This window comes from Phalacrocorax carbo, chromosome Z, assembly GCF_963921805.1.
Source record: "Phalacrocorax carbo chromosome Z, bPhaCar2.1, whole genome shotgun sequence".
Taxonomy (NCBI): Eukaryota; Metazoa; Chordata; class Aves; order Suliformes; family Phalacrocoracidae; genus Phalacrocorax; species Phalacrocorax carbo.
This window is the reverse complement of record NC_087548.1, coordinates 38,286,643-38,301,879: the sequence shown is the minus strand read 5'-3', so window position 1 is coordinate 38,301,879 and position 15,237 is coordinate 38,286,643. Positions and strand designations below refer to the sequence as shown.

Here is a 15,237-nt window from a genome sequence, read left to right as displayed (position 1 = left end):
TAGGTTTTTAACCTATGGGAAGAGATAAGGCCTGCATTAAAACAGAACAGAAAACAAGCCAAGTGTTGATGGTTTGAAATTCTGATGTTTTCCTGCTTCAGAATAAAATGTGTGTCATCTGAAGCTTTTTGAGAATAAGTGGGACCCCGGAATTGCTAGTAGCTGAGGATAATTATCTGGACTAGAGGAGAGGCAGTCTTTGTCAAGCTGATTCACTCACCTTCAACAAGCACCATCATCACTGCCCTCTATGGTCAATCCCTTGTGAGAGCATTTCATATTGACAAGACAATGAAAAATTCATTGGACTACAAGGCTTGATTCAGTAGCCTTTTGACCCAGGCTCCAGCTTCAATACTGAAAAATATCCTAATGAAAGTTTTTTTCAAACTGCTTTAGTAAACTCTTCTAATCTATTATCACACTGCATTACATAATCCCCTCTGAAGTCCACAAGTGGTAGGAGTTATAATTCTCTGAGAGCCCAAAGACAGAAATTTTTTTGAGTTGTCATTGAAAGAGGCAGAAGGCAAACAGAGGAATAAACAAAAGTAAAGTTCAGCCAGAATTCCAGCTGCTTGAAGGTTAAAAAAAGTCCTTTTTCACTACCTTGGTATTGGTCAGTGAGTGGTATTTCTCACCACCTAACTGGTGTTTGAGGAGCAGCGCTCTTCCTTTTTATAATGTATGAGACTCTCATGGTCTCAGAACATTTAACCACAACACTACAGGAAATCCTTTTTCATGTTTCTAATTACTGAGGTACCGTACAATGAGCTCACAAATAAAATTACATTCTGAAGCATTATGCAACTGCTTCTAGTTCTTTTATGTATACTTGATAACAATGAGTCAGATCTTCCCTTCCAATTCCAAGTCAACAATAGGAGGGATTTAAGCTGTGATAGTTGAAGTATTTGTGGCAGTTACTTCTCTGAATTCTTTTTTATGGACAGTTAGAAATGAAAGGGTTTTTTCAGATGGTCTTTTTCCCTAGAGTTGGTATTAACTCCAAGTATGCATCTGTATTTTGATGTTTTGAACTTAGGAGGAGAGAGTCTACAACTACAGTAGGCAAGTTTTCGTTCGGTAAAAAGGTAGACCAGTTTCAAGTTGCATATGTTTATACTTACATGTCTACAGCTGAGTAGAATTTGAGAGCACAAATACATTTCTGTGTGTTGATCCCTTTTGAGATATTGTAGGTCTTAGAAAGTTGAAGAGTGGATCCATGCTGTGTATGTGGTAATTGAGTTTGCCATCTGATTTCACAGTAGTCAGCTCAGTCAAATGCAGTGCAAAATGTGGTTCATTAAAGCTTCTCAGCCAGCACATACATGCACAAAGTATAGTATTGATTCCCCTTTTAATGCCTGTGGCATTAAAAGCAGACCTTTAATTACAAGTTTGATAAAGCAATTGTGAATCCAGTGTCAAAAGCTTTTTAACTTAAGCATTTTTCTAAATAACATGCTATTAATGGTTGAACTCTGCAAAGTTATGTTATAAGCAAATATCTTAATGGAATTAGTAGATGTTTTTATAAGACATTTTCAGGATAAAATTCTTAGATGTTGCTTTTTCTTGCAAATGAAAAAATGTGCATCTGTGTAGGTTTCTTGCTGTAGACAGGCTTATTTTTTCTAGCCTTGTTTTACATTACTGTGATTTTGTAATTTTTCTTAAAGATACATGGTTAAATTATTACATTTGACATTTTAAGCAAAGTCAGATTGCTCTCTTGAAGGCAAGTTACTTTTTTTTGTTGCTAAGGAAAGCAATCAAGATAGATAAAATCAGATGCAGAAGTAAAGCAGTGGGTATGCATCATAGACGTAGATTTCCCTGCTGGGGTCTGTGCTACGAAAGTTTAACCTGCTTTGAAAATTACTTCTGTTGCTATAGAATCCCAAACCAATCACCAAATCTCTGATTTTAGCAAACTGAGGTAGAGACTGTGGCTTGTTTACTTCTCCAGCACGTGGGATGGTGAGGCTGTTGGCTAGGGGTGTCAAAGAGTGACAAGGAGAGTGTAATGAGAAGGTACGAGTTATTTCGTCTTTCAGCCCAGGCTTACATCCCTGCACTACTCTTCTTAACACTCCATAAACATCAGATGAAGATCTACTAACCTGTTCTGCAGTGTAGTGAGTGTGTGAGAATTAGACTTCTTATGGTAAAACCCCTTTTCTAATTAGGAGCAAACCTTGCTCCTGTCAAATCAATGATATGTTTCATTAAAAAACAAGTATCAACTTGAACTTATTTCCACAATTTCCTCATTGATCTTTGAAATACAGCTCTAAAGAGAAATGGGAGGTCCATTTAATGCAGAACAGCATCAAATGAAATTTAGGATTAAGCAAGGTACATATCTTGCACAGTGTAATTGAAATTGAACTCAGAATTCAAAATGGGTAGGGAGTATGTATCTGTGCTGGAATATGGTAGAGACCCAGAGTCATAAACTATTCATTTCTTTAAAATGTTGTCACAACAGTCATCTACTATTAGAAATGGAGTATGCAGAATGGCTAAAGAGCCATCTGTGACCTGCCTGCACATCACTGTATTGCTCCTCTTTTTTGCTTTATGACATCAGTCAGTATCTTCCATGCATAAAAGCATAAATATCTTTTTTCCTTAAAAACATTCCCCCAGACTATTTTTAGGAGGTCCAGTGGACTGCTTTTCCTGCCAAGGAGGTCTAAACATGAAACTCCAGAACTGCATTCTTGTATTCATAGGATATTTTTCATTTCTGCTTAAGTGTGATTTCAGTAGAACTGACGCAAAATATTTTTGAGAAATTTTTTTTCTGTTCCCTTTGGTTTTTCCTTGCACAGAAATGATGGGTCTCTAATGTGGAGATTTTTAAGTAAAAAGAGATTGCTGAAGCGCCTAAGATCTCTCCAGCTGATACATATTGGTATCAATCTGGATGAAAAACATCAATCAGGATAGTGACTGATAATATACTGTCATATACTGTCATATCCTGTCTTCTCAAGCAAGGAAGCTGACAGTGGACAAGAGGCTGGAAGGGGACACAGCTGGGACAGCTGATCCCAGCTGATCAAAGAGATATCCTGTGCCAAATAACATCATGCTCAGCACTATGGGCATTGGTCTTCAGGTGGGAGATGATGGGTAATTGCCTATGCATCACTTGGCTGTGTGTTTTTCTTTTTTTTCCTATATGAAGCTGTTTTAATGTCATCCAACAAATTTTTCTCACATTTGTGTTTCCAATTTTCTCCCTCATCACAATGGGAAGGAGGGAGCAAGTGAGTGAGTGGGGTTTAGCTGCCTGCCGGGTCGATACTCCAACCTTTTAATAATGTACTAATTCCCAGCAGTAATTCTTATTTTACTTTGGAAGTAATTCTGATTTGGAAGGGTTCTTTATGGTAACAGATAGGTAAAGCATTATCCCTGTGAGCCAGATTTCATGGTGAAGTTGACCACAAGATCTGTGATGAGATAAGTTACTCTCTGCATGTCCTGCTATAAGGGACTTGCTCCAGAGAAGTGTCCAAATGTGGAGCTGTTGCAGAGTTGCTGATCCCACAGTTGCTGTGCTGGTCCATTGGTCCCTGAAAATCAATGCATAACTGACACCTGTAGCAGTAGCAATGACTGCATGAAGTGTGGGGCAACGCAGGTAGAAGACAGTTGAAGAAAAGTAGAAAAACATTGTTATTTCTTCACTTCCGTTAACTCATGCCATTTTAGGTATTGCATGTAGCAACACCAGATACCCTTGTTAGAGGAATTTGTGATATCTGAAGATTTCAGATATATAGGACACTTCAAATAGGAAACTTATCACCAAAGCAGGTGAAGGTTCCCTGAAAATCATAGAAATCAGCTTGCCAGCTATAAGATCAAATAGAGGAAAGGCATTAACTAAATAAATTCCATCACTTGGTTTCTTCATGCATGATTAGGTGGCAGTGTCATCTTTTAATTCACAGGGCAGACCTCTACCGTGGGTCAGCACTAAAGTGGAGCAAAACATTCCTGCCTCTCACTGGCAAAGCGTATATAACTTTGCTAACTTATGCAGAGATGCTGAGAAATTGCAGTGTGAAGTTTTATTCCTGGCTTTGTTTACAGATGTGATATGATGATTTGCTTACAGAGCAAAGGAAAGGGTGTAGAATTCACAGATTAATTCTAAAAGTTATTATTATTAACCTGTGGCTATCCTAGTAGAGTTGTTTCTTCTAGTCTCAGATTTGCAATTTAACCTTTTGGTACCTCTTCAGTAGAATGAGAATAGTGATATTTTCTTACATCCAACAGCATGACTTTTTTAGATTGTAGGCATTATAGTAAAAGGTGGTGAAATGCAAGCATGTGGGAAAGCAAATTTACAGGTTTTAGTTAATCACTTTTTTCCTTTGCTAAAAAGAGAACAAACAGATGACAGACTACCTGTATCCATCTCATCCAAAACTCTTCTTTATATCTGCTATATAGATAACATGGTGTAGCCAGTACACAGTGAGCTTTCTCAAGTACAAGCATGTTAACTGTAGGTGGTACATTTGGAATTTTCAGCAGCAAATTTCTAGCAAGCTTTACTCATTGTGTCCAAGCCCATGTTTTCTAAGGCTAATATCTTAGATAAATATGGGTGGATTTTCCTAGGAATGGCAAATGCATGATCTAGCCAAAAATACTCATGTCAGTATTCCAGTTCTTACTCTAAAGCTTTTAAAAAATATTGAAAATTATAATATATCCAACTTTAGGTAGCCGTATATTCAGAAACACTGATAGCGGTTCACTAGTGAAACTTAATAAATAAGTTAATAGGAAATATACATAAAGCATACCAAGAGTTTCTGATTTGTGTAAAGCAATATTGGGATTGACACTAACTTCCTTTGCAATCTGAGGCCTCGTTCCCAAATTAGGATTAATTTTAGACTCCAAAAACATTAGCAAAACCTTAAACTATGCTCATTATCCATATAGTTGCACGAGAAGAATTATCGTAAGGACTTATTTTCCAAGTCTCATCTTAAATATGCTTATGTCAGGTTGAAATATTTTGGGTTTGTAATTAACAAGAGTAAATTAAGGTGATATAAAGCATCGTTTAAATGGTTCAAGAAGCTAGCTGCAAAGATTTTTGCTTGGTTTTTTGAATATATTTACTTTTATGTCTTTCCAGTTAAATCAGTGCAATTTGTAAGTAAAATAGTTATTGATGAAGCAACATATCTGCTGACAACATATAGAATTGTGAAGGCTGTATGCCCATGTTTTTCCTGTGTCCCTTCCTTCTGCTTTTCCCTGTGTCCAGTAACTGATTGCTCTGTCTTCTGGATTGGAGTCACATTGAGGTGAAAGCATAACATGCCCAATATTTAGTGCTTCAACCATGTTTCATAAATTTCATTGTGATATGACTGCTGTTTATAACCATGGAAAAAACTGAGGTAATGGTGAAACAGTCCTCCATGGTTGTGCACTACGCTGTATGATATAGAATGGAAAGGTTATTGGGATGCTGCAGAATCTAAATTCTAGGATTATGTTCTGTTCACTGAGACTGTTGACACTGGGAAGAGAGAAAGAGAGAGTTTAATAATTGTGTTGAACCAGTAATTCCAAGGGTAAAAACTAGCTAAATTAAACCATTTTTACATGGTGATTACAATAATTTTCTTGTGGAAAAATACGTGCCTGTTTTTGTCCATCTTCTTCCCCATTAAGTTGTATAATGCAGTAGTTCCCTATTCGCCTTACCATTTTGTTAGCCATGTTCCAAAATTATTTGAAATTGGGGTTTTGTTTGTCTGTTTTTTTATATGTCATGAGTGAAGAGATAAAACAGTCTAGTCTCACAGATTAAGAATGACAAAAGTACAGACAAATATTCGGTTCTTCCCAAGTATGTATGCTACTTCATTCTTCAGTCTGCACACAAAAAGGGATCAACCACCATCATGTGTGTAAAATGGTTGCCAGAACTGCTTGGAACACATCCTCCTTGTTCTATGGCTTTTCATCTCTTCTACAGCCTCTCAACCAGCTTGAATTAGGTTAAAAAAAACCCCTTTGCTTATGTGGCAGGGGAGTCTTGAAGTCTAAGCAGCTTCATATTTTTTAGTCTCCAAAGCAAATGAAATAGTCCTTTTAGTTAGGTATATCTAGGCAGCAATATACTGTTCAAAGGTAATACTGGTCTTGTTGTTGCTGCTAAACAGGTTTAATTCCAGTGCACAGGAACTATACTGTACTTGGTTTACCTGTGATTTGCTTTAATGAATGAGAATAAGAATTGGATTACCCACCTTAAGAAGGTTACTGTACAGTTGATATGGAAGTCTGTATGAAAAAAAGAAAAGCTCAGATGTAAGTTCTGCTCTTTCCTGGCTTTTGAACTATTTTATTCCTTCTCACCAATGCCTTTTGTGCTCAAGAAAAGAAGCTGAATTAAAATTTTCACTTGGCTTAAAACATATTAAGACATCAGTAAATAATTCTTTTTAATACATAAAACTATATACTTGACTGAACATATAATTTGCTGATTTCATTTGCTATTTCTCATTCTATATCAGATTTCATTGACTCCATTGGACCTATTCACGATTGTTTTGCCTTTGGTAGAAAATAGAGACGAAAGACATAGTTGTTTTATAAATTCAGATTCATTTGCCCACTCACAAAAACAAATTGGTAATTGTAAATTGGTAATTAATATTGTTGAAGCACAGTCCTTTGTTGAGCTCATATCAGAACTTCACACTTATGACAAGCTAGCTGCTTACTGGTAACAGCTAACAAATGTAAAGAGAATGGCATGGCAGCATCACTGTTACCTGCACTGTGAAGTTTAAGATGTGTGTGTCTGAGATGTGGAGTGTTCCATGTGTTTGTTTTAATGCTGTCACCTTTGATTCTATTTGTGAGAAATAGATTAGTTATTTTTCAAGTTATTCTCTAAGTAACTTCCCACAATTATGCAAAAAGTCATTAGCCTTGGGGACCTTGACTCAAGACAGCTTCCAGTCTTGTGCTGTAACCACATTACAACACTGTTTGAATCTCAGAAACAGGATCCTGTCTGTGATGTAACACCCAAGTCTTTGGCATTTTTCCTGATCTCACATTGAAGATTTGCGTAACTTGTTTTTCACATTTACTCTGTCATTTCTTTCTCCACTGTTAATATCCAGATATCTCTCCTTTGTGAAATAGCTTTATTCTTATTATTTTTCAGGTGTAGCAGATTGTGTTTTAAAGGCTAAAGATAGAGGTTTTCCTTGCACATGCTTTTAACATCTGACTGTTCCTTTATATCTGCTTTTTCAAAGGTTCCTAGAACAACATCCCAACCCAGTGCCATTTTGGAAGGTATTTTTCATCCTCCAGATTATTAGAGATTATATGTGAATAGATCTAAAAAATTATTTCTTCTGCACCACATAAGACATTTTGCTGGGATGCAATAAAATGCATTTCTGATAATTGCTGTTCAAATATATATTTTCTCCAACAGTTATTACATTGTGGGTTCTCAGATATCATATTTTCCTGTTTACGAATATATTCCAGTGTAAGAGAGATCTTTGAAAACATTTGAAAATTTAACTAAAGACAAGTTTTGCAGAAAATAAATACCAACAGATATTTTTCTGCAGATAAAAATGCCTACCTAAAATTCCATTCTCCCCATAGAGGTTTGAAAATTATTTTAACATCTAAAGTTCCTTTAGTCCTATAATTTTCAATGTCCACCAACTACATAGTTTAGTTCATGTCACAGGTTCCATCCCTGGGATTCTACTCTAATTTATAATAAATGCTAAGTAATTTTTTTCTTAGTAAGAATGCATTGTCTTTATGCATAGGGAATATGTTTATTACATAATTATGCTGAGAAAAGTAGTTGACAGTTATCAAGCTGTTCAAGCACGGCCTACTAGAATAATATAACCTCATGTAAATTTTTATATGATCTATTCCAACCTTTTTACAATTATTTAATATCCACCCTTACACTATGTGCAGCACAGAATTTGCAGAGTGTGTGAAGTTTTCTTCTTTTCACTAGGTGTTCCTCTGGATTAAAAAATAGCCAACACCCTAAACAAAGAAAGAAACACAGACACCCCCAAAACCCCCACTGTTTTCTTCATTTATTTACAAACTAATTCCTGTGCTGAGTATCTCTTACAAGACCTCAGTAAATTAGTGTATGCCCAGAGCTGTTTGTGATGGGCTTGTATTGAAACACTCTGAAACTCTTTTCTCCTTATGTTCCCATTCTGAAAAGACTCACTGGTGACAGGTTGAAGTGGGTTGGACTATAATGTTAGTGTCATAAAAAGCTGGAGGGCTTTAAATCCTCCAGTTCCCTGAGCTTTTTGTGTTCTGAAATACTTTATGAACTCCAGAAGAATAAAATACAGCAAAGAAATCCACAGTCAGTGTGTCTGTGGAATTCAAAGAATCGCTGTCAGAGACAGAGGCTCTGAAATGCAGAGCCAATATACATGGCAGAGGCTTTTCAAATTACCAGCAGCTGTCTTCACTAACTCTGGATATTTCCTTACTCTGAATTTTCAGAGGTGACCTTAATTAACTTTTATCTTAAAGATGTTCCTGGTGCCTTATACCTTCTTCCTCTTCTGAAAAGCAAATTAAGAGTGGTTATTAGAAAGTAAAAGCCTTACGTTTAAATTATGTCAGTGGGATGGGGATTGATAGTTAATCACAGAGCATGCACCTTTTCTCTTCCATCACTGCTGGAAGCACAATCATTTCTGTCTCAGGAAAAAAAAAGTTACTGAAAAAAGTTACTTTGTGTGACAGATCAGTGTGTAGCTCTTAAATTTCTCTCATATACTTAGAGAGTTGTTAAAAGACTTTATCTTTAGCATGCAGGTGCTCCAGCCCTGTTCATGCATGCAGCAGGAAAAAGTAACACACCTTTTCACAGAAGTGTATTTCTTCAACAATGTATTTCAAGTTCTCCATATAATAATGAGGGAATCATAAGGCAAAAAAAATTATCTTTACTAAGGTTTTCTTGAGTACACCTTTGACACCTTAGTGACAGATTCCTGTCACTTGTTAATGTCCTGTGACTTGTTATTGATAGACTGACAAATTTCTTCCTTATAAAAAGAGTAGAAAATTCATCTTATTTGCCTGTGTGTTTGCTTTGTTCTTTGTGTTCTGTCTCTCTCATATATGAAAATGAAAATAATTGCATTTCTAAAAAAGTTGTGCTTATTTGCCTAGAATGGAAAAATTAGGTAAAGCAGTTAAAGCTAAGCAGAATCATAAAAGGTGGTTTTATGGTGGAAAGTTCTGGCCAACTTTATAAGCATCTAAGTACAAATTTTTGGGCAGATGATGCCTGTGATATTTCTTTTACCTGGTGGCCTTTTGAGCCTAAATCTCTCTTTGAATAGCATTTTTTCATGTCTCTCCTTATGAGACAAACAAACAACAACAACAAAAAGCTTTTTTTCTTTCCATTCCTTTTCTTGATATTATACTCCAGGAGGGAGATGTTTGTAGATGGGCAGAATGTCTTATAACCAAGTTTTCTTTCAAGTTCTATTCTGTGGTACTCCATCACACTAACATTAACACAAAGAACAAGCGCAAAACCTTTTAGCTGAGTGTCTCTTCAAAGTGCCAGTTGGTAGTCTGGGAACTTATTTCCCTTCAATATAAGCTGGCAAAGGATCCAGTGAAATTAAGCATTGACCCTTAAAGTTTATCAAGATAGGCCTTTGTAGAAGGTCAGTCACGCTTTGTTCTAGGATTGCATCAACTTTTTAAACAAGTTGTATGTGATGCAGGCATCCCACAAAGACAGGAGATTGTTGTGTTTTGACATATATGTACATTCACAAAAAATGCTAACTTGAAAGTGCCTCTTGTTTCACTGCTTGTTACTGGTTATGCTGCCTTCATGAACTGTTTGAAGTTTTCAGGATTTCATGCTCAGTAGGTTTCATAGCTTTAAAGCAGACAATCAATTTCAGGCATCAGTTTCAGCTTATTGGTTTATCAGGTTAGTTAAGAAATTAGTGTAATGATTAATCAAGAGTATTTTCTAATTTTAACTGCAGAATTCAGGGTCTGTTCCAAGCATAATTTTTTACATACAGATTTTTTAGAAAGTGTTCCTTTTCACAGCATAATTGAAATATTACCTGAAGGACCTATTAAAGGTAACATATTAAAACAAATTGTGTTGCATGTATGATTAATTCATACAGTGGGAAACTGATTGCAAGAAGTGCAATTTTATACATATGACCTTGAAATGAATAAAACAACTTTTAATTTTGTCACTTCCATTATAAATATAGAATGCAATTAACAACAATCTTGGCAGAGAATCAAAGGCCTTTTATAAAATTCTGCTTACAAAATAAATTTATGCCATTACTGGAGTTAAAATAATGTAAAAAGGATTTTCCAATACGTGAGGACTAGTGAAATATTCAGCAAAGTTAATTTAACTCACATGTTGTAAAACTGTCCAAAGATCTCATTCTCTCTGGAAAATGCTTTTTTCTATGATAAATTTACATGAAAGTTCTTACTGTGCTTTAATTCAATAAATATGTGTCATGACACTTCAATATCAGTCCTTTGAAGCCTTGGCTACTTCTTAGTAAAGTTATATCTACCGCTGTGGCTACTTCCACTTCAGCTAGAATTTAGGGTAGTTTCATGTTGCTGGTAGTCCTGTGTTACGGTGGGTTGCTGCTGGGAGGTGCAGTCACACAGGGGCCCCTGGACGCCCACCACACCTTCCCTCTGTTTCCCCTCTACAAACATTGCATGGCCTTGGGGTGACCAGGGTATGTTTGTTGATCTGGTGGAAATCTAACACTTTTGATGGTGCTCAGTGGATGTAGCTAACAAAGTGGCAGATATCCCTGTACTCCATTGGGAACCATGTTGAAACCTGAGCTGCCTCTTACATTTTGCATCAGGCAGCCTCCCTTCTCTAGGTGTGGTTTCCATCTGTGCCCTTTCTGAATTGAAAAAACCTTCTTTCCATCACTGCTTCCCAAATTTTGGTACCCAGGAGGGGTTTCTTGCCAATGCAATCTCCCTCTGGGAAGCAGGCAGGCAGTGATTCGTAAATAAATTTTATGCACTGAGGTGATGCATGCAGGTATGTTATACCTACATTTCTAGTCATCCATGCTTTGATGTATGAGTGGTAACACCTCTAAACTTATATGTGGCACCTTACAAAATCCTGATGAGAAGGAGGGAAGATTGGGAATCACGTGTCTTGTAAATAATTCTTAAGACTAGCATTTTCCTATAAATATCAATATATTTTAAAAAGACACTGCTTCAAACAAACACAGAGCTATAACACTATTTGAAGATACTTGAAAATTAAGAAGGACCTCTTTAAAACTTGTTTTTGTCGGTGAGTGCTGAATTATTTACTTCAGGCTTTTCAAAATAATTCTGTAATAGGATAAGACATCGGTTTATCAGTTGGGGTTGGATAGGCTTTCTTCAAATGAAGAAAATTAGGCTTGAAAATTAAGCTTCATATAAAAAATGAACTTCAAATTCAGTCTTGAAAAATTCTTTGATCAAGTCTGGCAACCAAATGATGAATTGTAAAGAGATAATAGGAAATTAATTGACATATATATATAATTGTGAAACCTTGATCCAGCTTTAGGATTTATCAGCATCTAGTCATGTTGAATTTGTGAATAAAGATTACACTTTCCTCATAGATTATATATGTCCTTCTTACCTGATAAACTGAATTATCTCCTTTGAAATTTTAACAGGTTAGCATTAATCATTTTTGTTGCTTATTTTTTTATTTCCACTCTTTTTTTCCTAGGCCTATTTATTGTTGTTCTTGTTTTGTATTAATCCATTCCAAACAATTTATCTTAGTGTTTTTCATCTAAGTGTCTCAAAAGATTAAGGGAAAAAAGTTGCATTAATAATAGGGAAGTAAGAGTGACTCTACCCAAAACAAGCTGCACCAAGAGAAGCCAACTGTGATTCTTGTTTGTAATATGGGCATCAACTTTAATTCAAAAACACCCGTGTTCTCCAGATGTCTATGTAATCAGTCTGTCAACCACCACCAGCAGAAGAGTGCCTGTGTACGCAACTGACTTCACTTCACCTCCCCTGAAGTGCTTGCCATGTTGTTATCTATTTTTTGCCTCGACTTTTTAAGCTTTGTTCTTTGTGGCTACCCAAGACTTACACTATTACTCCATCTCATCAACTCCCCATCTCTTTCCCTGCCTGGTCTGAAACTCCATATCTCCTCTCCACAGCAGCCCTCTGAAGTTCCCTATCTGCTTCTTGTTGCTTGTGTTGCATTTCTGCAATGGAGTTAGTTGACTGCACAAGGATGAGGGCAAAACTTACTGGCACACTGTGAAATCTATATTGCAGGCAAAGATCACAAAAAGCAGGGACAGCTTTCCCACCATGGTGACCATATGGATGACCGCTGTCTTCTTATAGAAAGCATGGATCAGGGCTAGGCAAGGCATCCCTCTGTGGCTTTGCGCAGTGGGGATGAGTGGGGTGTGAGCAACCACTGGAAGTTTTCTGTTTTCCTTCAGCAGCTTCTTAAGATTATACCCTTGCAGCCCACCTCTGCTTCCAAGCACAGGGTTTGCCTCTGATGTGGAGGGTACTTCAGCTGCTTTTTCTGCTCCCAAAAAGGCAGAAGGCTTGCAGGGTTGGCCCAAGGCATGACCAGGACATGCCTACATGGAAGCTATGAGCATACCTGGCACAAAGCCAGTCAAGCTTGCCTCTAAACAGCAGTGTGGGCATTGGTGCAATCTCATCTTCCTCATGGAAAAGTGTGGTACATGCTGTGCCTGCTGGAGGTTGTATGGAGATCTACATACTAGGAACACAGGAGGTTGCAGAAGAATGCAGAACAGAAATTCTGACTTGTTCACAATTAAGAACTGGTATCCAAGACTTCTTTCCATTGATGTGGATTACATATCAACATTGTATGTCTTTGTCACAAACTGCATGTGTTTCCAGTAGCTAGAAAGCCTACCTAAAGAGTTTAATATGTTTGTGACAATGATGTTAAAATGTGTTTGTAGTATATTGTAACATGGATGTAAATTACTGCAGGGGATTAAGTAGTGCAAGACATTGTGGATAGTAGTGCTTTTATCACTTGAGGTTGGGCAAAGTCAAAGCCTTTAATCCCAACAGTCTGTGCTTACTTGGAAAAATGTTTGTCTGACTACAGGCATGGAACCCGTTGTGCTGGAGAAGTGGCAGCCACGGCAAACAACTCACACTGCACAGTAGGAATCGCCTTTAATGCCAAGATTGGAGGTATGTGAAACAATCTCCCACAAAAAACAAAAAACAAAACAAAACAAAAAAAAAAACACAAAACCCCACACAAACACCAAACACCGACAGTAAGCAAAGAGCCATTTGTGCTAAATAGTACATTCAGACCTTCCTCAACAAGAGAAGATTTGTATGGATAACAAACCTAGCTGTGTTAACAAGTAAATCTCAGTTGTAGAGTGGTCGTTAAATACCAGTACTGAAGGAGTTTGTCTGTAGTGACACTTCTCCAGTGCTCCCTGGAACACTGCCTCTCAGTACACATAGAAAAATAGAAAGCAAGACATTTGCTGAAAACACAAAACCCAGAATTTGGACATTTGGGTTTTTTCACAGATTCAGAACTTTAAGTGATGAACTTTGGCAAACCAGAAGTAAATGTACACATCAGGAATATTGCCTTGCATATTGATCCCAAACAAAACACTGTCAAAAATTTAAAAAATTTGGGGTTTTTGTGTGTGGTTGGAGAGAATTTTCTTTTGATCCCTCTGTGTGATAGGATTACTGCCTGCAATACGAGATTCAATTGCACTGTTTCGTTCATTCAGCCAAGAGGTTTCAAGTGGTTTCTATGAATTCCTAGTCAATGGCTGCTCAGTTAAGACCTTTGGTTTAATTTGTAGAGATGACTGTCAAGATGTCATATACATGTGTCTGAGGCTGTAGCCCACCTGTGACAGATTTTAATGCTTCAAGTGAAGTTTCACCCTGTACTTCTGATGAAATCATGTGATTGGTATATTGGCTTTCAGTAGAATGGCTCAAACTCACTAATTGTTGATTTTCTGTCCCAAAATAAAGCCCATTTGTGAAAACAGAAACATGTTTACCTATATATACACCAGAGAACAGCTCAGAAATATGACCAGGGAGAGTTGAGGCCATGTTTCCACACTTAATAGTACTGTATCTGTTCTCTACTGGATCAGTACAAGTTTGATCCAAGTCAAATGTGAGCACAGCTGCATTTCAAATTAGCCAAAGCACACAACATTGTCCTAATGTCAGCTTTCTGTTTTTCTGCTGGCTTCAAGAGGATAGACAGTACCTGATCCAGTATAAGGTTAGAATGATGCAGAAAAGCTATTTCCTTTCAGGCAGAGAGCCTGCCTGCACAAAGTTACCCTGTCAGAATGGTTAAGCACACCTGAACTGGCCAAGTAAGTGGGTTCATGGCAGATGAACAGGCTGTCTCATGTGGTCATGGCATTTGGTCATGTACCAGCAGCTATGAAATCAGATTTATTGCATTGTCAAAGCACAGAGGAGAGTTAATTCACTGATACAGATGGCTTCTGGAGAAGTTTCATTTGTGAGTTGGCTAGTCACACAACCTGCAACAGCTTGGGCATGTCCTTGAAAAGTTCTCCATTAGTAAAAGTGACTTCTTAATAGGTTATTACTTATTAAGCATTAGGAATGTGCAATAATAATGTTTTTGAAACTCTCCAGACATATTAGCTGAACGACAGCCTTTTCTAAATATAGTGTAAAAACTGATACAGGTGGACATAGTATAAACGCAGTTAACGTGAACAGTAAAGACTGGATATGTGTGCTTTTCATAATATATTTATTGATTTCTTTTGTATCAAGAATACAACAGCCTTCAAGAAATTTCACATGTCTATGAAATGAGCAGTGGTCTATGAAATGAAATAAAAATTTTAACCACTCGGTTTATCACCATGATTCTGTAGAGCCATCACTAACACTGTTCTTAAAAGCAAGCTGGAAAGTAGTAACAGTGTGTAAACTTCACTTGAGTTAATGTACCACCTTTTAAAAGTATTGACACTTGAAAATAAGACTTCAGGAGGCTCAGCAGATCATCTGCAGAAAGTCAGA

At 37.0% G+C, this 15,237-nt stretch overlaps 1 protein-coding gene across 2 annotated transcripts in view; it reads left to right on the top strand.

Annotated features, from left to right (window-relative positions):
* The window catches only part of LOC104048953 (proprotein convertase subtilisin/kexin type 5-like), a 198,447-nt gene that overhangs the window by 88,463 nt on the left and 94,747 nt on the right, over nt 1–15,237 (top strand). For both annotated transcript variants that reach the window (XM_064438917.1, XM_064438919.1), the window contains one exon: nt 13,277–13,365. In XM_064438917.1, coding sequence (XP_064294987.1) covers nt 13,277–13,365 — 89 coding nt within the window. The remainder of the gene's footprint in view (nt 1–13,276; nt 13,366–15,237) is intronic.